The following is a 24,313-nucleotide window of genomic DNA, read 5'->3' as shown; positions in this document are numbered from 1 at the left end:
AGAATAACATGAACTAATTTTGGTATAGCCTAGAAATTGATTTAGAATTGAAAAACGAGATGACAAATTGAATTTATTTGAATATTATTTACAATTAACGCTAATTATTATAGTAACAGAACATAACCTTCTGCGACAGTATTGGATTTCCAGCCTCCGTGACGTTTCCCTCGTTATATTTCGATTGCATATCCGAGAATAATCGAAAACCTGAACTTTAATGAATAGGTGTACTTTAATGACATGCATTAAAGTACTGCTACCAGATGTATAATTACTACATTTCGGCATGGTCGAGCATAAACGAATAAATGTATCAGAGAATGTATTTCGGAAAGTGAAAGACTAGACGTTACCATTCATATTTTCTAATTGATAGGACCTTTAATTTTTTCCACAATTGCAACAAAACAATAATTAAAATAAAATCATTTGAAACTATAATATATACATTAAGGACAAAACTATTCGGTCATGGAAATATTTCAATTTACGTATATTAATTTTTTCGATTTATTTTTAATTCCTTACTAAAATTACTTCTGAATGCATTATTTATTATTTTAACATTATCTTTGGAATCACCTGATTTAATGGTTTTCAAATCTTTCTTTAGTTTACTATATCCAAAAACTGCGTTTACCTTTGTTGAACGTTATTATTTGCTGCTTAAATATCACAATATGGACTACTGTTTGTAAATAGAAATAAAGTTTTCTGAATTTTCGTATCCTCTCTCACGTCTAGCCGCCTAGCTTCCATTTTGTCAGTCAAGCATGACAACAAAACACGATCAACGTGCGCCTCACACTATCAGTATTGCCATCAGTATCGTAAATACTGAAATTCAATATTCGATTTTCACATCAGTCAACAGTATTATTTTTTTATATTGTTGAATTTTTAATACTGCTAAAGCGTAAGTCAGGCGTATTCACGGTCAATATTAAGTACTGTTATTGTTCAAGATTGGTGATAGCATGGGGGCAGATCGAGATGAGTTAGGAAATACAGATGATATTCTTACCTGAACGAGATCTGCTGTATTTTGCGACTTCGCTAAGATCTTGGTCTTGTTGTCGAGGAGGACGATCTTCTCCGGTCCCAAGCCTAGTAGTCTGGCAGCCTGCACAACACAACACAGACAAATGCATTAACAGTAATGCCCGTACATCAGGGATCAGCATGCTCTCCTATTCAATTGTCGCTTAATGGGTGGTCACGTGGCGCAGCTTTGTATGCTGGAGGTCCAGGGTTCAAAGCCCTCGGGCGGATATTCTGATTGGACCTGTATAATTAACCGAATCTCACCACAGACACTGTTTCCAATAGGCAAAATGACAAATATTCAAAGAGAAATATAACCTCAATATTCATCAGTCACACTAGAGGTACAATTTTAAGACCTAGTAGAGCAGAATTGTTTAGCTTTTGTGCCGTGACAGAATTAGAAATATCCGGAATGTAGCTCCACAAATGTGGACGTTACTACATCTACGGTACTGCTGTACAATACAGATGCCAACTCTTACGTGTTGCATATTACTACTTGTGAACTATATAAATTCTTCCGTGTTTACGCATTACTATTTGTAACCTATACAAATTCTTCCGTGTTACGCATTACTACTTGTAAACTATACAAATTCTTCCGTGTTACGCATTACTACTCGTAAACTATACAGATTCTTCCGTGTTACGCATTACTACTTGTAAACTATACAAATTCTCCGCGTTACGCATTACTACTCGTAAACTATACAGATTCTTCTGTGTTACACATTACTACTTGTAAACTATACAAATTCTTCCGTGTTACGCATTACTACTTGTAAACTATACAAATTCTTCCGTGTTACGCATTACTCGTAAACTATACAAATTCTTCTGTGTTACACATTACTACTTGTAAACTATACAAATTCTTCCGTGTTACGCATTACTACTTGTAAACTATACAAATTCTTCCGTGTTACGCATTACTCGTAAACTATACAAATTCTTCTGTGTTACACATTACTACTTGTAAACTATACAAATTCTTCCGTGTTACGCATTAGTACTTGTAAACTATACAAATTCTTCCGTGTTACGCATTACTACTTGTAAACTATACAAATTCTTCCGTGTTACGCATTACTACTTGTAAACTATACAAATTCTTCCGTGTTACGCATTACTCGTAAACTATACAAATTCTTCTGTGTTACACATTACTACTTGTAAACTATACAAATTCTTCCGTGTTACGCATTACTACTTGTAAACTATACAAATTCTTCCGTGTTACGCATTACTCGTAAACTATACAAATTCTTCTGTGTTACACATTACTACTTGTAAACTATACAAATTCTTCCGTGTTACGCATTACTACTTGTAAACTATACAAATTCTTCCGTGTTACGCATTACTCGTAAACTATACAAATTCTTCTGTGTTACACATTACTACTTGTAAACTATACAAATTCTTCCGTGTTACGCATTACTACTTGTAAACTATACAAATTCTTCCGTGTTACGCATTACTACTTGTAAACTGTACAAATTCTTCCGTGTTACGCATTACTACTTGTAAACTATACAAATTCTTCCGTGTTACGCATTACTCGTAAACTATACAAATTCTTCTGTGTTACACATTACTACTTGTAAACTATACAAATTCTTCCGTGTTACGCATTACTACTTGTAAACTATACAAATTCTTCCGTGTTACGCATTACTCGTAAACTATACAAATTCTTCTGTGTTACACATTACTACTCGTAAACTATACAGATTCTTCTGTGTTACACATTACTACTTGTAAACTATACAAATTCTTCCGGGTTACGCATTACTACTTGTAAACTATACTAATTCTTCCGTGTTACGCATTACTCGTAAACTATACAAATTCTTCTGTGTTACACATTACTACTTGTAAACTATACAAATTCTTCCGTGTTTACGCATTATTAGGCCTACTTGCAAACTATACAGATTCTTCTGTGTTACACAATACTACTTGTAAACTATACAAATTCTTCCGTGTTACGCATTACTACTTGTAAACTATACCAAGTACAGGATAATAATAAAGTAACAAACATACTGGTGTCTTACTTTAATTAATACAGGGTGTTTCCGGGCTAGTGTTACAAACTTTCAGGGATGATGGGGAAGGGCACATGTATCAATTTGAAATAAGGAACCCTGGTTCGGAAATGACCGAGTCGAAAGTTACAAACAAAAATAGTTGTGTGTAAACTGAATAATTTTATTCCTCTGTACACCTTATTTATGTGTATTTATCTGTACATCTTACACATACTATATTCATCTGACGTTATCTACTTACAGTATTCCATTCAGTGCGCTGTCTGAGGGGTGGGGACAGGAAACGACACTAAAGCAATGCAGATAGCGTAATGTGTAACGGACATGGTCGGTCCTGACATGCACGTCTGTAGACAGCAGTGTATGTGTACAAGTTGCAGTGTCCAGTCGATCAGTCCTAGTGAAATGGAGGAGTGCACGAGAACGGAATATGCAGACATGATTTTCCAATACGGATGAGCCAATGGGAACAGTAGACAAGCTCACAGATTGTATCGGGCCATGTACCCACGTAGAAGACATCCGGCCCACACCATTTTTCCACGACTGTTCCAAAGATTAAGGGAAGGAGGGCACGTGGTGCCAAATTACAATTCCATTTCCACACAACTATTTTTGCTTATAACTTTCGACTCAGTCATTTCCGGACCAGGGTTCCTTATCTCAAATTGACACATGTGCCCTTCCCCATCATCCCTGAAAGTTAGTAACACCAGCCCGGAAACATCCTGTATAAGCTAACGTTGGTTTTTAGCAATGGTTATTAGATGAGAAAAATTCGCTCCGGCGCCGAGGATCGAATCCGGGTCCTTGGTTCTATGTACCAAGCGCTCTAACCACTGAGCTACTCCGAAGTTCAATCCACAGCACCAGATCGAATCCTCCTCCCCTAGTGTTTTTCCCTTTGTAGCCTGATTCCATGTTCGACATATATGTTGACATATTAAGTCAACTGCCATTATACAAGGACCGCACTCAATTGAGTGACATGGAAGCCGGGATTCCACCGGGAGGGAGAGAGAGACCATCGAAGACAACCGAACAACAGAAAATATAGACAAAAGTAAGAAATGCTAAGATGACTGGTCTTGTACCAATAGAATGACTATGGCAGGAACTGACATACAGTATACAAGAATATGGGCAAAGGCAGCCTTTATTCAATCCCAGGAGAACTGTGATTAAGGTTTCATTATTTATCTTTGAGCCTTTGAATCTACATTTATAGTTTCATTATATCTTCACTGCATCGGTGTTTTGACAGCAACCGATCACATCAAAGAAATATTCACCTGATTGAACATTGTAATTAGTTTAGAGTCAGTACCAATATTTTGAAAATCACTCTTATGTTTAATTAAGAATGCTGTAAAGACAAAGTAGGGACTAGGGTCCAATCTGTTGTATGGAGCTGGCGTGATATACTTTATTATATCAGCTTAAATCACGTCCAAAACCTACTTGTTAAATAGTTACAACAACAAAAATAAAACATTTACGTTTCAATAAAATTATTGTACAAGTGATAAGGTTCCTTTAAACACCTCAATCAGTTTACGATAGCTAAAATAAGGTTCTACGGACAAGACCTAAGTTAACAATAAGATAACAGACAGAAACGTAAGAAGATTTACCCAATCCCAGCCCTAGATTTAGTGCCTTGTAGATGATCATTCAAACTTGTACATCGCAAGATATTTTTAAAGTAATCGAGAGTTTCGTAACACGGAATATTATTGTATAATTATGTGAGAATATGCACTAATGGAGCTCAAGCGACATCTGGAATTCTCTCAGGTCTACAAGAGAAATTTAAAGCAGGAAGCTCAGGAAGCAAAGTGGACTCACTGCATAATTCATAGGAAGACAATGGCACCTAAGGAACTCAATGCTCCTCTCAATGAAGTTTTACAGATTGTTGTGAAAAAAACAATAATGTTAGAAGTAACAAAAGTATATACGAGGAAGAGTAAAAAAGAAACCGCAATAATTGTTTTATTAATTGAATATGTACAATAGAATCGGTCGGAGCTAAAAGGAACTAAGTCAAAATATGCATTTTCGGGTTATGCAACAATTTGAACAACAGATGTCATGCGCATCGAACGATAGAAAAAGGAACTAAGACTTTTAAACATTCTTTTGTCTTCTATAACATACAAATATAATATTTGTGTTATCAGTGGAATGTTTTTTGATTCTCCTGAAAATTTGTCTTATTAGACTACAAATACTTCATCACTTTGCAACATAGTCTGCACTAGGTTCAATGCAAGTGTTCCTGTTATACTATGTTGAAAAGTGATGAAGTGTTTGCAGTCTTATTGTACATATTTAATTAATAAAACCATTATTAAGGTTATTTTTGTCTCTCCCTCGTAGTTTTCTTTTAACAGCAAAATATCAATGATGTAAGAAAACTATAGTGACTTTTTTAAGAGAAAAATAGTAATAGATGTATGAGTAATAAAAGTATACTGATTTTTGCAAATAGAAAAATAGCAATCGATGTACGAGTAATAAGAGTATACTGATTTTTCTAAGTAGAAAAACAGCAATTGATGTACGAGTAATAAGAGTATACTGATTTTTCTAAGTAGAAAAACAGCAATTGATGTACGAGTAATAAGAGTATACTGATTTTTCTAAGTAAAAAAATAGCAATTGATGTACGAGTAATAAGAGTATACTGATTTTTCTAAGTAGAAAAATAGCAATTGATGTACGAGTAATAAGAGTATACTGATTTTTCTAAGTAGAAAAACAGCAATTGATGTACGAGTAATAAGAGTATACTGATTTTTCTAAGTAAAAAAATTGCAATTGATGTACGAGTAATAAGAGTATACTGATTTTTCTAAGTAGAAAAATAGCAATTGATGTACGAGTAATAAGAGTATACTGATTTTTCTAACTAGAAAAATAGCAATTGATGTACGAGTAATAAGAGTATACTGATTTTTCTAAGTAGAAAAACAGCAATTGATGTACGAGTAATAAGAGTATACTGATTTTTCTAAGTAGAAAAACAGCAATTGATGTACGAGTACTGATTTTTCTAAGTAAAAAAATTGTAATTGATGTACGAGTAATAAGAGTATACTGATTTTTCTAAGTAGAAAAATAGCAATTGATGTACGAGTAATAAGAGTATACTGATTTTTCTAAGTAGAAAAATAGCAATTGATGTACGAGTAATAAGAGTATACTGATTTTTCTAAGTAGAAAAACAGCAATTGATGTACGAGTAATAAGAGTATACTGATTTTTCTAAGTAGAAAAATAGCAATTGATGTACGAGTAATAAGAGTATACTGATTTTTCTAAGTAGAAAAATAGCAATTGATGTACGAGTAATAAGAGTATACTGATTTTTCTAAGTAGAAAAATAGCAATTGATGTACGAGTAATAAGAGTATACTGATTTTTCTAAGTAGAAAAATAGCAATTGATATACGAGTAATAAGAGTATACTAATTTTTCTAAGTAAAAAAAGAGCAATTGATGTACGAGTAATAAGAGTATACTGATTTTTCTAACTAGAAAAATAGCAATTGATGTACGAGTAATAAGAGTATACTGATTTTTCTAAGTAGAAGAATAGCAATTGATGTACGAGTAATAAGAGTATACTGATTTTTCTAAGTAGAAAAACAGCAATTGATGTACGAGTAATAAGAGTATACTGATTTTTCTAAGTAAAAAAATAGCAATTGATGTACGAGTAATAAGAGTATACTGATTTTTCTAAGTAGAAAAATAGCAATTGATGTACGAGTAATAAGAGTATACTGATTTTTCTAAGTAGAAAAACAGCAATTGATGTACGAGTAATAAGAGTATACTGATTTTTCTAAGTAAAAAAATTGTAATTGATGTACGAGTAATAAGAGTATACTGATTTTTCTAAGTAGAAAAATAGCAATTGATGTACGAGTAATAAGAGTATACTGATTTTTCTAAGTAGAAAAATAGCAATTGATGTACGAGTAATAAGAGTATACTGATTTTTCTAAGTAGAAAAATAGCAATTGATGTACGAGTAATAAGAGTATACTGATTTTTCTAAGTAGAAAAATAGCAATTGATGTACGAGTAATAAGAGTATACTGATTTTTCTAAGTAGAAAAACAGCAATTGATGTACGAGTACTGATTTTTCTAAGTAAAAAAATTGTAATTGATGTACGAGTAATAAGAGTATACTGATTTTTCTAAGTAGAAAAATAGCAATTGATGTACGAGTAATAAGAGTATACTGATTTTTCTAAGTAGAAAAATAGCAATTGATGTACGAGTAATAAGAGTATACTGATTTTTCTAAGTAGAAAAATAGCAATTGATGTACGAGTAATAAAAGTATACTGATTTTTGCAAATAGAAAAATAGCAAACGATGTACGAGTAATAAGAGTATACTGATTTTTCTAAGTACAAAAATAGCAATTGATGTACGAGTAATAAGAGTATACTGATTTTTCTAAGTAGAAAAATAGCAATTGATGTACGAGTAATAAGAGTATACTGATTTTTGTACTAGTTTATGTTTCGTGTAAATGTATTTTGATATAAATATAAATTAGAAATGAAATACAAATAAAATGAAACAAAAGAAATAACAATTATACTGAAAAATATTTTCTTGTAGTTAGGTCAATATAATTTTATATTTCATGTATTTATTTTCATGAAAATAAAAATTAGAAACAAAAAAGAGGCCTAAACAAGTACGGTGTGAGCCAATTCGCTCGGTCGTGTGCAGCTCTTGTAGCTATAAGCTGTAAGCGAGAGAGCGGAGAAAAAACAATTTAGTCAAGCGGAAATTTTTTCGGAAAAATGTAGATGAACATTTTCCGAAAAATTTAAATTTCTCACATCGCTAACCAAAGCTCTCTTTCGACGGTAAAGAACAAGATTCATACATGTTTCCTATTAATGTGAAATACATATCTACAACCAGTAGTGTACGCAGAATTTTGTCAAGGGAGGTGTCAATATTAAACTTGTTTACAATGTACATTATAGGTATTTAAAATCTTGTGTATTATTATTATTATTATTATTATTATTATTGTTATTATTATTATTATTAACAGCTCGGTCAACATCTGTGGAGTCACTGCTAGCGCGTCTGGCCGTGAAACCAGGTGGCTCGGGTTCGATTCCCGGTCGGGGCAAGTTCCTGGTTGAGGTTTTTTCCGGGGTTTTCCCTCAACCCAATAGGAGCAAATGCTGGGTAACTTTCGGTGCTGGACTCCGGACTCATTTCACCAGCATTATCACCTTCATCTCATTCAGACGCTAAATAACCTACGATGTTGATAAAACGTTGTAAAATAACCTAGTAAAATAAAAAAAAATTATCAGCTCAGTTTCAGGTATGAAGAAACATTTGCCAATGTGAAATTTTCACCAACCTCGCGAGAATTACTACGCGACTTTTTGCTAAAAAGTTGTAAAATTGAACCTTGCGGTTCTTAGACATATCAAAGAACCCGGAACTATAATGTGAGGTTTGTATTAAATATATTAACTGTCAAAAGCACACAACGTTAAACCTATGCTTCACAATGAAGTCAGAACTCAAGCTAACGAACGGATGAATACCACTCTTAAAACCAGTTTAAAATCGACAATTCACAATATTTAACAACTGCACTGCAGAACTGTCAAAAGAACCTTGTCAATATGTTTCACAAGAAGTTAAATTTCATATTGTGTCGGCTTCATTTTATTACAAGGTCGGTACTAGGCGGTAGGTGTCTCTGTTATGATTCGAACATGTCGCAGCACCAAGAATGTTGAAGGGCGGGAAGAGGACTATGTCTTATGTCGATGTAGGTTTTGTTAATCTGACAGTGAAAAATTAGAGAAGGGAAATCGATTATGGGTAAAAAGAATATTCAAATCTAAGTATGTAATTAAAAAAAAAAGTTCAAGGCGGGGTTAAAATCCGGTACCCCTCCCTCACCCTTCTACAAGGAGAATTATTGCCATAACAGGTATGCGAATGATTTATTACAGTATTGGCCACGAAAGGCAGTGAAACAGAATTCGGATTTCTTCTTATTTTACATTTGTTAGTATGAACAAAATTATTAATGAGGGCTAAATTTGAATTCAATTATACACGCGTCATTTCGAAGTTACCTAGACAATTAACAGAATGCTATACGTAGGCGATACAAAGAAGACTAATCTAACTGTAATGGCGGTACTATTGATACTCTCTCTCTCTCTCACTCCCCTCCCATATACATTTACCGTAAATTAATGTTTAATTGAGCATGAATACAGTCACATTTTATCTGTTTAAACATGCATAAGCCATCCCATATGCCGTCGCTTCATGGCTTAACATCATAATCGATTTTATCTTCCATACTGGCAATTGAATAAAATTGGGTACTAAAAAGCGAACTGGATATAACACAAGGGTTAACGCTGTGGCAATACAATGGTTAATGTTAATATTCGATCAAATTTTAGAAGTTTATTAAGGATACTAGGGAATTAAACATGATTAAGTATATTTTTCACGTTTTCATGAAATTACAAGTGCTGTCCGGAAAGTAAGGGCCGACAGAACATTAAGCATAAATAAAAAAAAATGTAGAAGATACGAGTACACTTTGTCACAGAGGGTTGTACTGAAAGTCACGAGCAACACACGTCATTACCTCATATCATGTGGCCACAGGCAATGTTTGCAAAATGGTCGACAACGATGGTTCATTTCGACAGCCTGCTGTCATTAAATTCCTTGTTAAAGAAGAAAAATATGCTGCTATCCAGTTGTTACATAAGGAGTCACGTCATAATTCCCATTTGAATTGCATTAGTGACTGTACTGCCATCTCGTGTTCGTTTACGGCGGACGGATGGCGATCCTGGCGGTTGTTCTCTTCAAAGTGCTGCCGATTTTAACATAGCGATGACCTATCTGTTACATATATGATCTAGGGATGGGATTATTTCGATTAGTAGGAAATTCTACTCTTTCATTCATTTCATTCACTATCCATCACACGGTTTCTCTGGACAGACGAAGTTTTCCTCGTATTTCCTATCCCTGTATTCTTCAAAAGAATCACCTCTTTCCACGATAACGCAAATTTGACATTGGTTTCTGTTTAAATAATTCGAGTATACAACATTTCGTCTTCAATTCCATCAAGAACATCGAATCGCGCTGTCATTTTGTTGGAACTTGACCCTGATAAATTCCACATAATCACTCCATCACGGTCGGTTAAGTTTTACCTGGTAAACTATCACGTTCAATTTTGATCGTGATTAATGGACCGGATACTGAGGTTGGCAAAGTGCGAACTTAACAGCGGTACCTAAAGTTTTGATCAATAACTCGACCATTAATCTTATATGAAATCACGATTTGTTCATCTACAGAATGGACCGAAAATCTCGATTCTTTTTCAAGAAAACATTAATATAAAAGGCTGGATACAAAGTAATGGCAACTGTTCGATAATTCTGACATGGCTTTATTCACAGGGGTACAACATTTACGTACCTTCAATATAGTCGCCCCCCTTATTTATCACCTTTTGCCAAATGTTTGGAAGGCGTCGTACACTATCAGCGCGTCCATCTTTGTTGATGTTCCGTATTGATCGCCCTAAAGTACGGATAAGTTCATCTCTGGTATTGTACCGGGTTCCTCACAGTCATTCTTTCACTTTGGCGAAGAGATCGTAATCGCATGTACTCATATCGGATGACTACGGTGGCTTTTTCGGAATCTCCCATTGCCAGGGGCGCCAGAGGACTTTGACAGCAGCAGCAGTGTGACTACTTGCGTTGTCATGAAGAATGGTGGGGTTCTGTACCACCAAGTGTCGTCGTTTTCTCCTGAGCGCTAGACGAAGGTGGTGGGGCTTCACGCAGTCTCTGAAAACATTCTTGTGTACTACGACCTCGTGCCACATCAATTTTGATCCAGGAACGTTGCTCTAGTTTTGTAAACATGGTCTTAGGGCGCTCGCACTATCCCTATGAAAGTCAACATTCTACACACTGCAGTAGATTGACAGAGTACTGTCGCCGCTGGCTGCACTAACTCATCTAACAGTCCTTGTTCATGTCCACACAGGTGGCAGCTCTCGAACGCACCATCGTCATGTGACAGCAGTGTTGCCATAACTTTTTATCCAGCCCTTGTATTTAAATTTTGTTTCATAATGACCAAGAAATATGTTTACTGTTGAAGGAGGAGTAGCGGTTTTTTCCGTGCGGATGCGCCGGTTTACCTATTAACATGTAGACTACTGGAAGAATTTGAACGAACATTTCGAAAACAGACGCCTGCTAGAGCCAATATCCGACCTCAAGTCATTTTAATTTTTATCAAAGCAAACGAAAATTCTTGACTATAATAAGGATTATCATTCTTATAACATCAAAAATTCTTCTATTCTTTGGTCTCAAACTCGAAGATAGAGTAGCTGAATATAAAATATCTCTTATATACAGGTTCAAGTCATTCTTTCACATCTCAATAATCTGCCACTTCTGTAACAAATTCTACAACTGTTTACTAAAAATAGTGGGAATACGCTGATTGGTCAGTTGCCAATTCACATTGTTATGATGTAAGTGGCAGTGGTGGCCTCGGAATGAATTTACTGGGAATTTCAAACTCTAGAGAATTTTAAATCATGGCAATATTTCCTAAATAAAAGAAAGAAAAATTCTAGATTACAATTCGTGAACAAGTCGTCACTAATTTTTTAAACAAACAGTAATAATTACTGCACAAGAAATCTTTAAGATATGTCTAACTCTACCCCAGAATTCATTGATCTAAGTACACTCATTCTGAAGTAATTAAGTTTTTCCTATAAAAACGTATTTTTAATAAGTTTCCATGACAGAAAAACTGTTGTATAATCCACAGTTTCAAACATGGAGAGATTAACTTTGCAGTAAATTTTTCACAGGCATTTGGTTCCTGTAATCTGAAAGTTAGAATTTATAAAACAGTTATATTACCGGTTGTTCTTTATGGTTGTGAAACTTGGACTCTCACTTTGAGAGAGGAACATAGATTAAGGGTGTTTGAGAATAAGGTGCTTAGGAAAATATCTGGGGCTAAGAGGGATGAAGTTACAGGAGAATGGAGAAAGCTACACAATACAGAACTGCACGCATTGTATTCTTCACCTGACATAATTAGGAACATTAAATCTAGAAGTTTGAGATGGGAGGCAGGATGGCAAAAGACCTTTGGGGGATACATAGATGGGAGGATAATATTAAATGGATTTGAGGGAGGTGGGATATGATGTTAGAGACTGGATTAATCTTGCTCAGGATAGGGACCGATGGCGGGCTTATGTGAGGATGGCAATGAACCTCCGGGTTCCTTAAAAGCCAGTAAGTAGTATTTGGTTCCTGTATAAAGATCAAGGAGTTTCACATAAACATAAGGACAGGAGTAAAACATCACTTTTGAAGGGGTATCGTTAAACTCTTGGTAGAACATGTACCCAGGTAATATTTTATACAATAAATTACAAAAAAAAAAAAATAAAATAAAATAAGATAAAATATTTACCAATATCAAAGTTTAGGTCTAAGATTAATAGATTAATAAATAGATTTATTGTAAAAATAAATGCTGGACTTGTTCCCATTTTCAATAAAAAAGATAAAAAAAATAATGTTTCGCAATATCTTTGCCATTACTACTATTATGGATGCTGAAACTGATCAGTTAATTTCTTTCAAGTAAACGCTGACAAATTGAGTGAGATAAATAGTCAAATGCCTTGTAGTTGACACAGATTCTTCCTCAGAGTCCAAAATTCCCTTGCAAGGACGGGAAATTCCGTACTTTTTAATTGCTTCTCATCTTAAATCATCATCATCATCATCATCATCATTATGAGTGGTAATGGTGGTATAAGTCATGGTGATTGTGATGGTGATGTTGGTAGTGCTCATGATGATGGTTATAGCCCAGATCACAATATATACTATATAACAGATTGTTCATCCCTATGTTAAAATCGGTAGCACTTAGAAGAGAACAACCTCCAGGATCGCCACCCGTCCGCAGTAAACGAACACGAGGTGGCAGTACAGTCGCTAATGCTAATGGGAGTTATGACGTGACTCCTTATGTAACAACTAGATGACAGCATAGTAAACCTGACAAACGTTACTGTCCAAGCTTATAAAGCCGGTATGATCTAGGGTTATAGTGATAGTGAAAGTGGCAATAGTATCGGTGGATATGGACGAAGGATATTAACAAATATTTGCATTAAACGGCTTACCTTCTTTTTTGTCTTGCCACGGAGAAGTTCTTTGACCTGATAAACCTTACAGCCGTGAGCAGGAAGTCTCTTGCACGTCTGTATGTAGAGTTTTTTCAACTGCACTTCCGAGTCATACACTGAGGTGTGGAAAAGTTTTCGTTTCTGTTCCTGAAATCACAAAGAAATACAGATGCGTTAGAGAAGGGACCTAGAGACGAACTTCAAGGCGGACGTTGTTCTGCGACTGCCTTACTCGTGTATATATATATATTACTATTAAGTGAATGTTAGCAAAATAAAAACATAGTAAATATTTCAATTAGCTGCAAAATTATTATTAATGATACATCATTTAAACAAGTACCTATATTATTTTAATGCCTAAAATACCATTTAAATTCTAATCATGTAAATTAAACAGATATAACATTTAATAGTTTCATAATGATACGTTCTACATTAAAAAGAATATTGTATTGGTTATGCAATGATTAACATAATTACGTGATTTTATAAAACAATGCCTATACCAACGCTATTAAGTAGATCGAACTGTGGGACAAGAGCAACGAACGATTAGAAGCTGAAGAAATGCGGTTAGAGTGTAGAGCCAGCTGTTATGGAGGGACCGACTTTATTATAAGAAATAAAGACATCAGAACTAAATGAAACATTTTCAATTTACGAAATTAAATGGAATGAAAAACAGAGCAGAATTCAACGCTGAAACACATTATTCATAGATTAAAAAAACTCGTTCGACGAGTCGTAGCAAATTGTAGAATATAATGAAAAGATAGTGATTTCCAAGCCGTTTAATAATAGTACATTATGCAACGAGCCTATAATGATAGTAATTAAGAAGCGAGTATGGATGTTTATGAAACGAGCGCAAGCGAGTTTCATAATTTTCATACGAGCTTCTTAATTACCATTATAGGCGAGTTTCATACGACTTTTTATGCTCGACCATATTTCTAACTTGAAATTATTCAGATGTATACATTTTATTTGTATCTGACAAGATCGGAAGTGACCTTGTTCTAGGTCGTGAATTGTGAGATGTGCGCAGACGCGAAAGTATTGATTTTTTCCGAGGAACAATAATGTCATTGACCTTGATGTAATCCCGTTAAACTTGATATAACCTTGATTATTGAATTCGACATTGAAAAACGAGATGACAAATTGAATTTATTTAAATATTATTTACAATTAATGCTAATTATTATAGTAACAGAACATAACCTTCTGCGACAGTATTGGATTTCCAGCCTCCGCGACTTTTCGCTAATTCTCTTTCGATTGCATATCCGAGAATAATCGATAATTGCGGTTTTATAACGGTACAAAGCTGACTTGTCATTGGCTGAACACCTGTAAGCTGAGTTGTCATTGGCTGAAAACACCTGTACTTTAATGAGTAGATGTACTTTAATAATATGCATTAAAGGACTGCTACCAGGTGTATAATTACTACATTTCGGCATGGTCGAGCATAAAAACTATTCAAATTCTGTATTACGGAACAAAAATATGCATAGACAGAAGAGGAATAAGCATGAATTATTTTAAAAGAAATCAGACAGTAGGCTAAGGTTGTTCATAGCCACCTATGATTTATATCGACGAGGCATCAGAAAATGACAGAAGAAATTAATAAGCATTTCAAAATACAACTTTATTTGCGAATGGCATCGTCATATTTGCAAAGGACGAAAAAAAATATTTGGTACTTAAGACTACAAACTAAAGAAAACATCAGAATCAATAACGTAAAATGTCCATACAGCAAAGACGAAGTCCATGGTCTTACAGAGAAATATCACAGTCTAGTATATACAGCCACGAAGCTCAATATGTAGTAAATATGTATCCATAGATAGTTTCTAACCACTAGGATCGCTACTATCGCCTCATTACAGACAATGCGAAATAGTACCGGGACAGTCTATTGTTCCTAGTACCCTCAACAACTCAAGCTTCGTGACTGTATATACTAGATTGTGGAAATATGCTAACAGAACCGATATAATGACGAATGACAAAATTACAGAGAGTTTAATAATTTTAATCAAACTGGCAAAACTTCATTTCTCACATTAGTTTATTAAACTGTGTCGGACTGTAAAGAAAACAACTAACGCAATGCCCATATTTTATATGTTGTGCAATATTATAGTGTTGTGAAATTTTAGTTTTCCTACCAATTTTTTTTCTATTGCTCTATTAAAATTATAGCATATAGCCCAGCGAAGAGGGATTATAAAGAATGGACACTTCGCGTCGGTACCTTTGATGTAGCCGGACTGATTTCAATGACCTTCAAGCCAGCTAAAGCGTCAGATTCTGCTTTCTCCCTAGAGTTGGCGCTGACATCACACCAGCTAGCAGTCGACACAGCGGAAATATAACACATCGTACAATTAATACATCTAGGTACATTATGTACTCAAATAAAATAAACTGGATCCATAAAATAATAAATCCTTCATTAACTGTAATGTCTAGACTCTAGAGTTCCTTTATAATGAGAGTTGAGACGTTGACCCCAACAACAATTAAGTCCACACCTGTGGAGTAACGGTCAGCGTGTCTAGCTGCGAAACCAGGTAGCCCGGGTTCGAATCCCGGTCGGGGCAAGTTACCTGGTTGAGGTTTTTTCCGGGGTTTTCCCTCAACCCAATACGAGCAAATGCTGGGTAACTTTCGGTGCTGGACCCCGGACTCATTTCACCGGCATTATCACCTTCATATCATTCAGACGCTAAATAACCTAGATGTTGATACAGCGTCGTAAAATAACCCAATAATAATAATACAACAATTGAAATATGTAATGATTTGATAGCGCTGAAAATGGAAAAACAAAACTCTTACGAGAAGTAAAACCATATACCTATATTATATTATTATACAAATATTAAACGAATTCGGTACTTAATTTTATAATGTATTATATTATTTTATAATATAATGTATTATATTTGAAATGTAAAATATTATTATTACAACTAGTTTGTCACTGAGAAATAAGGAAAAGCTGTTAACTTGAATTTATTTGAAGCAAAGCGTTACTGGATTATGCAATAAGGTAGGCGATGTTTGGATCCTCTGCCTCAACTCTATTCTCAATTATAATCTTAGCGTATGCTCGATTACACTACCTCTAGCGCTTGAAAGTGGAACTAACCGCTGGCGCACAGAGAAACAAAACAGGAAAATTCGCTCAGTGTCCATTCTTTATAATCCCTATTCGCTGTATAGCCTATTAACCTGTTGTATCCTATAGGATAATTTGTGAATTTAAGGGTTAATTGCTTTGATTGTAACATTTATGTCCCGAAATATGTCGAACTATAAGGAAAAGGTAACTGGCAAAACTTCATTTCTCACACTAGTTTATTACACCGAGTCGGACTGTAAAGAAAACAACTATCGGAATGTCCTTATTTTATATGTTGTACAATATTATAGTATTGTAAAATTTTAATTTTCCTACCATTTTTTTTCTATTGTTCTGTTAAAATTATAGCATATAGCCTATTAACCTGTTGTATCCTATAGGATACTTTGCGAATTTAAGGGTTAATTGCTTTGGTTGTAACATTTATGTCCCGAAATAAGACGAAACACAAGGAAAAGGTAATTCATTGTGAATGATGTGCAATAGTAGTAGCAGTAATAGTACCAATAGAAGTAGTAGCAGTAATAGTAGTGGTAATAGCAGCAGTAGCAATAGTAGTAATAATAGTAGCAGCAGTAATAGTAGTACTAGCAGCAATGATAGTAGTAACAGTAGGAGTAAAAGCAGTAGCAGTAGTAGCGATGATAGTAACTGCAGTAATAGTAAAAATAGCAGCAATAATAATACTAACAGATTTTTAATTAGTTATTTTACGACGCTTTATCAAACTGCTGTAGTTATCTAGCGTCTGAATGAGATAAAGATGATAATGCCAGTGAAATGAGTGCAAGGTCCAGCGCCGAAAGTTATCTTAATGGGTTGAGGGAATACCCTTGAAAAAACCTTAACCAGGTAACTTGTCCCGGCCAGGATTTGAACCCGGGCCCGGTCATTCCACGATCAGGCATGTTAACCGTTACTCCACAGCGGTGGACAGTACTAGCAGTAGCAGAAGTAATAGTAGTAGTAATTCCAGTAGCAGCAGTAGTATTAGTAGCAGCAATAATATTAATTGTAGCAATAATAGTAATATTCATAGTAGTAGCAACAGTATTAACAGTAGTAGCAGGAGTAACAGTAGTATTAATAGCAATAATGGTAGTTGTAGTAGTAATAGTAAGGGTAATAGCAAAAGTACTAATGGCAGTGACAGACAGACAGACAGGCAGATAGATAGATAGATAGATAGATAGATAGATAGATAGATAGATAGATAGATAGATAGATAGATAGATAGATAGATAGATAGATAGATAGATAGATAGATAGATAGATAGATAGATAGATAGATAGATAGATAATTTGATGTCATTCAGCAAATATACAGTCCATAGACAACGTCAATATAGAAATATATAGTACATGGCCTACAACAGATAGTGAAATAAAATCAAAAGAAATATGCAATTCCTAGACAATTACAAAAACAGATTAAAAGTGCTGGAAGAAATGGTATAAGATCAGATTAAAATGTACAAATAAAAGCAAAATGTATAATAATAATAATAATAATAATAATAATAATAATAATAGTAGCAGTAACAGTGAGAGTAGACCTAATAGATTAGCAGTAATAGTAATAGTATTAGTAGTGGTAGTAATAATAGTAGTAGTAGCAGCAGTAATAGTAGTATTAGCAGTAGTAATATTAGTAGTAGCAGTAATAGTAGTATTAGTAGTAGTAATATCAGTAGCAGTAATATCAGTAGTAGTAATACTAGTATTAGCAGTAGCAATAGTAGTAATATTAGTAGTAATAATAGTAGTAGTAGCAGCAGTGATAGTAACAGTACTAGTATTAGTCGTAGCAGCAATAGTAGTAGTATTAGTAGTAGTAACAGTAATAGTAGTAGCAGTAATAGTAGTAGTAATAGCAGTAATAGCAGTATTAGCAATACTAATAGTAGTAGCAGCAGTAATGGTAGCAATAATAGTACCAGTAACAGGAGTAGTAGTATTAGTAGCAGTAATTATAGTAATAGGAGCAATAGTAGTAGTATTAGTAGGCCTAGCAGTAATAGAAGTAGTGTCACGCGCCGTGGAGTCGTGGTCTAAGGCATCCTGGCCAGGACTTGCGTTACGGAATGCATGGTGGTTCGAGTCCTCATGGGGGAAGAAATTTTCTCATGAAATTTCGGCCAGAGTATCGGACCGGTGCCCACCCAGTATCGTGATGCACTTTGGGAACTACGATAGGTAGTGAAATCCGGTTGCGAAAGCCAGCTATAACGGCTAGGAGGATCATTGTGCTACCACACGATACCTCCATTCTGGTTGGATGATCGTCCACCTCTGCTTTGGCATGTGTACGTGCGGCCAGCAGCCAGCTAGTCGGACTGGGCTCTTTATGGACTGTAGCGCCACGGATTACTATTATTATTATTATTATTATTATTATTATTATTATTAGTAGTAGTAGTAGTAGTAGTAGTAGTACTGGTAACAGTAGTAGTAGTAGTAGTAGTATTGGTAGCAGTAACAGTAGTAGTAGTAGTAGTATTGGTAGCAGTAACAGTAGTAGTAGTAGTAGTATTGGTAGCAGTAACAGTAGTAGTAGTAGTAGTAGTAGTAGTAGTAGTATTGGTAGCAGTAACAGTAGTAGTAGAAGTAGTAGTAGTAGTAGTAGTATTGGTAGCAGTAACAGTAGTAGTAGTAGTAGTAGTAGTAGTAGTAGTATTGGTAGCAGTAACAGTAGTAGTAGAAGTAGTAGTAGTAGTAGTAGTAGTAGTATTGGTAGCAGTAACAGTAGTAGTAGTATTGGTAGCAATAACAGTAGTAGTAGTAGTATTGGTTGCAGTAACAGTAGTAGTAGTAGTAGTAGTATTGGTAGCAGTAACAGTAGTAGTAGTAGTATTGGTAGCAGTAACAGTAGTAGTAGTAGTATTTGTTGCAGTAACAGTAGTAATAGTAGTAGTAGTAGTAGTAGTATTAGTTGCAGTAACAATAGTAGTAGTAGTAGTAGTAGTATTGGTAGCAGTAACAGTAGTAGTAGTATTGGTAGCAGTAACAGTAGTAGTAGTATTGGTAGCAATAACAGTAGTAGTAATAGTATTGGTTGCAGTAACAGTAGTAGTAGTAGTAGTATTGGTAGCAGTAACAGTAGTAGTAGTAGTATTGGTAGCAGTAACAGTAGTAGTAGTAGTATTTGTTGCAGTAACAGTAGTAATAGTAGTAGTAGTAGTAGTAGTAGTAGTAGTATTAGTTGCAGTAACAATAGTAGTAGTAGTAGTAGTAGTATTGGTAGCAGTAACAGTAGTAGTAGTATTGGTAGCAGTAACAGTAGTAGTAGTATTGGTAGCAATAACAGTAGTAGTAGTAGTAGTATTGGTAGCAGTAACAGTAGTAGTAGTAACTTAACCTCAATAATAGCAGTAATAGTAGCTAATAGCAGTATTTCATTTTCAGCTGCAGATTTTATTCATCATCGAAATTAAACGTAGGTAGAAAAGCGTGGTTAATTTTATCTGAGATCATCTATCAAGGACAGGATTCAATTACGTGCCATAAATCTACGATTCAGGACCTACAGCTTTACTTCTCTCCGAAAGGAAGCCATGATAAGGACTTTACTGTCCTTTAAAATTCATCGGCCTCCGCAGAATTTGAACCCCGAACCTCGGATCCGACAATAAGTGCGGTAACCATCAGACCACCAGGACTACTCTCAGGTAATAAAAGCCCAAGCCTGGGATTGGGGTAAAACCCGTTATAGACAGACAGAAAGCTCTCCTATTCTCCCGTCACTCTTATTTCCGGCGTGGTCCCGCCTACCGCATTCGAAAGTTTTGTCGCATCTCCCCTCCATGTGGTTGGATGTTTCCGTATTTTCAGAGTCCAGCCGCCAGGTGAATTCATTATTGAACGCCGTAGAGTCGTTCGTTCACATTAGAGTTTGTGTTGTATTTATAAGTGTTACAACGCAGGGTTTAAAGTTGTATCAGCCAAGTATTGCAAAGAATAGCGGATTCTTTTGTGTAAGCAAAAAGGGTAGTTCAAGCAGTCGAGCAATATTGGCGCACTTTTAATATTTTCTATGTCCAAATATTTTACAGAAGAAAAACTTGGGGAATATAAATCTAATACATTAGCATTCATCACTTGCTGGTATGGAAAAAATTCTTAATTCGTTAAATAAGATACTAAACGGAATCTTAATAATATTACAATTCGTTCTAAGGGTGTAGCTGAAAATGTAACTATGAAATCATGTTTGGCAGAGTAATATGCTAAGAATTGAAGTCTAATTCGTGGAGACAAATATATATATATATATATATATATATATATATATATATATATATATGTATATATATATATATATATATATATATATATATATATATATATATATTCCGAAAATGAACAGAAGTTTATTAGTATTACTTCAGAAACGGCTGTAATTTAATTTCTTCCTGTAACCACTACAGGTTGCCATCGACAAAGAGTACCATGATACAATAGAGTAAAAGCCTTGAGGCTTAGTGATAAATTGTTGTTAGAGTGAAAAATAAACAATTTGAATCATATTGAAACACATGATGTTAAACGAAGTAACGTCAAGGAGATGCGAATTAGTCATGGTCCATATGTATGATGCCTGAAAACAGCTATTGAGCCTTTGAGTGCTGCAATTGTTAGATCTCTTAAAATACTTTTATACTTTATACTTCATACTTTTTAGCTACTAGACTAAACAAAGCGGAAACGTTTGTTATTTCGTGTAATTAAAGTATGGTTGATTGATTGATTGATTGTTTATTCTATACATGGATGTACACGTCAATTACATAATAAATAAAAACACTACAAGTTAAAATAGATTTAAAATAAATAACATAATCAAGTAGTATTGCATATATCATAACTTGTGATTTAAGAATTCTTTTACTGAATAAAAAGTTTGATCAGTTAAAATCTGTTTAACTTTCACTTTAAATTTTGCATAAGGTAGAGATTGTATCTGCAATGGTAATTTATTAAAAAACGCAATGCAGTATATGCAGGCGATTTTCCATATTTCACAAGTCTATGATTTTTTATTGAGAACAGATGTGCATTTCGTGTATTATAATTATGATAATCTAAATTCTTATCGTATTTATTCTCATTCTGTTTCAAGAAAATTAGGCAATTATAAATATAAATGGATGGAAATGTTAAAATTTTATATTGTTTAAAATAAGGTTTGCATGAGTCAAAACTCTTTAATTTAAAAATGGATCGTATAATTCTTTTTTGTGCAATAAATTTAATATCCTATTAACATTGGTAGAGTTACCCCATAAGAAAACGGCATAACTGATATATGCGTAAGCAAGTGAATAGTAAATTGAAATCAATATTTTGGAGTTCAGTATATCTCTCAGTTGCAAAATAGCAAAATTAGCAGAACAAAGTTTTTTAGCAATAAAATCAGAATGCTCGTTCCAAGTCAATAGGTTATCCATAATTATGCCAAGAAATTTAATACTGTGTTGGTTTTGGGTCAATATATCCCCCAACTGACATGGAAAATTTATATTCATAGGTCTATTAACAAATTTTAAACAAAGTCTTATTAATATTAACAATTAATTTGTTATAATCACACCACGTTTTGAACTGAGATATAGCAATGTCAACCTTACTTATCAAATCTTTACAAGACTCCGAACAAACAGTAATAGAAGTATCGTCTGCATATAATAAAACTTTACCTTCCTTTATATAATTAATCAAATCATTTATGTAAAGTAAAAGACATAAAAAAAAAATTATGTAAAAAAATAAGAATGCGGTCAGACGTCCTAACCCTTAGTCCACAGTGGTGCACAAGTGGAATATATTATTTCGTTTTTATGTAATTTACAATTTTACAGAGCTTTTTATTCGATTTAAATTTAATTTTAAGTTCTGGATTTGTTGTATAATTTTGTTGAAGAATTTCCAGTAAAATAATACTCTGTTGTACAGGCTTTGTTATAAATTATTTTGCATGTCAAACATTTACTGAAAGCATTGTTTGCAGTTCTATACAATTTATTATGTCAACGACTGTACCTACATATATGATACACAAGGGAACGAAAACATCTTCCGGCTCATGTCTATAGCCTTGGGCATGTGGTCACTGCTTACCTAACTTGTGTGTTAAATGCGACTAAACACTGGGCTAGTAATGAGGTATAGTCCGGGTCAGCTTACTTAATACCCCGAGGGTGAAAGCTAACCATTTTTACCCTATTACTACATGTTAGTGGTTTATAGTAATTTTCTAGCTCTCAGGTTGAATTTTCTTTTACCAACTTCGTTTCGAATTTCGGATACTGTCAAATACTACAACTGGCAGTTATTTTCTAACTGTTATGCTGGCAGCAATACTTCGGTTTGCAGTAAAGTAAACTGATGAAAATGCATGTACCTAGGCTTATGAATTAATAATTAATTAGTAATACTGGTATTAATATTAATATCAATACACAATTCAGTTCTGTTGCGTTGTGATTCCAGTTCAACTCTATATTCAGGTAAGTGTAATTAAATAAGAAATAGTTTAAAAAAACCTACTTCGTAAGAAACATGCATGTAAATATATTGACATTTTAATGAAATTCTTTCGTGTTCGAATTTTTATTAAAATGTCCAAGAGAGAAAATAGCATGGTAACGACTTCTCCAAGAAAGAAAGTGCTTGTAAGTATTTTAAGTTAGCAATACATTTTAAAGTGGTGTTCTGTTTTCGGAATTCGTACTAATCATTTCACGTGTTGAAACTAAATTTTGAGGTTAGGTCTCGTGAATCGTAAACTGTTTAGTTAAAGCAATGAATTTCATATTACCAGACAAAATAAATTTTAATATTAGATCATACTAATCCTAATTACCAACATAATATGCGGGAAGTCCAGGAGGAAAATATAGGCCTACTATTTCATAATTTATTGAACCATTTAGAAAACACCTCGCAACATAAAGATAAGATGTGGTAAATAAGTAAGACATTGCTACTATTTTTAATTAATATATCATTATTATTATTATTATTATTATTATTATTATTATTATTTCAGTATGTAGCATTGTGATTTTTCCCTCTTTGGTCATAACTGGTATTAGTTGGCAACACTGAAGAGACGGCCAAAAATGAACTTTTAGGAACTAAACTTCCGCGATCCTCACTATAGTAAGAGCTGTGTTCATGTCAAGTTAGTGGCACAGGACATCAAGGTCACCATAGCGATGAAACAGGTATCGTAACAGAAACAAATGAGCTGGAACGTGCTCACCGGTGCTGTGCAGTGACAGGCAGGTTAAAGGAGCAGTACGCATCATGCGACTCATTGCTGTATACAAAGTCGCTATTGATTTCAATTCCACCCCACCCCTCAGCCACAGTTCTCCGATCTTGTTTCAATAACAGTGGCAACACAGATGCTGACTGGGGGAGCTCCTTCACACTGTATCACTATCATTATCTGGCATATACAACTATCACCAACGAGCCTACCGTTCTGGGAGGAGGGAGGAAGATTTCAGGTATATTCGGTTGAGATAGGGCGGAATTCCTCAAAAGTTTATACCCCGTATCTTTATAGAGACATCAGAAATGAAGTTGCGCTCCACACCATTACTTGAATGGCTTGTGTATCTGCATTATACTCCAGTCTAAGTTGTAATTTATGATGGAATAAAGACGCTGGTATGATATTTTTTCCAGGTGCCCCTCTTTAAGTAAACAATAGCAGTTTTGTAATGTCCTATTT

General features: G+C 34.3%; 1 protein-coding gene across 5 annotated transcripts in view; it reads right to left on the bottom strand.

The window, feature by feature from the left end:
* LOC138696773 (1-phosphatidylinositol 4,5-bisphosphate phosphodiesterase epsilon-1-like) overlaps positions 1–24,313 on the bottom strand; it is a 561,655-nt gene that overhangs the window by 129,831 nt on the left and 407,511 nt on the right. For all 5 annotated transcript variants that reach the window (XM_069822163.1, XM_069822165.1, XM_069822164.1 and 2 more), the window contains 2 exons: positions 13,404–13,553; positions 1,028–1,126 (listed from right to left, as the gene is read on the bottom strand). In XM_069822163.1, the coding sequence (XP_069678264.1) occupies positions 1,028–1,126; positions 13,404–13,553 (249 nt within the window). The remainder of the gene's footprint in view (positions 1–1,027; positions 1,127–13,403; positions 13,554–24,313) is intronic.

This window comes from Periplaneta americana, chromosome 3, assembly GCF_040183065.1.
Source record: "Periplaneta americana isolate PAMFEO1 chromosome 3, P.americana_PAMFEO1_priV1, whole genome shotgun sequence".
Classification (NCBI taxonomy): Eukaryota; Metazoa; Arthropoda; class Insecta; order Blattodea; family Blattidae; genus Periplaneta; species Periplaneta americana.
This window is presented reverse-complemented; position numbering and strand designations above follow the sequence as displayed.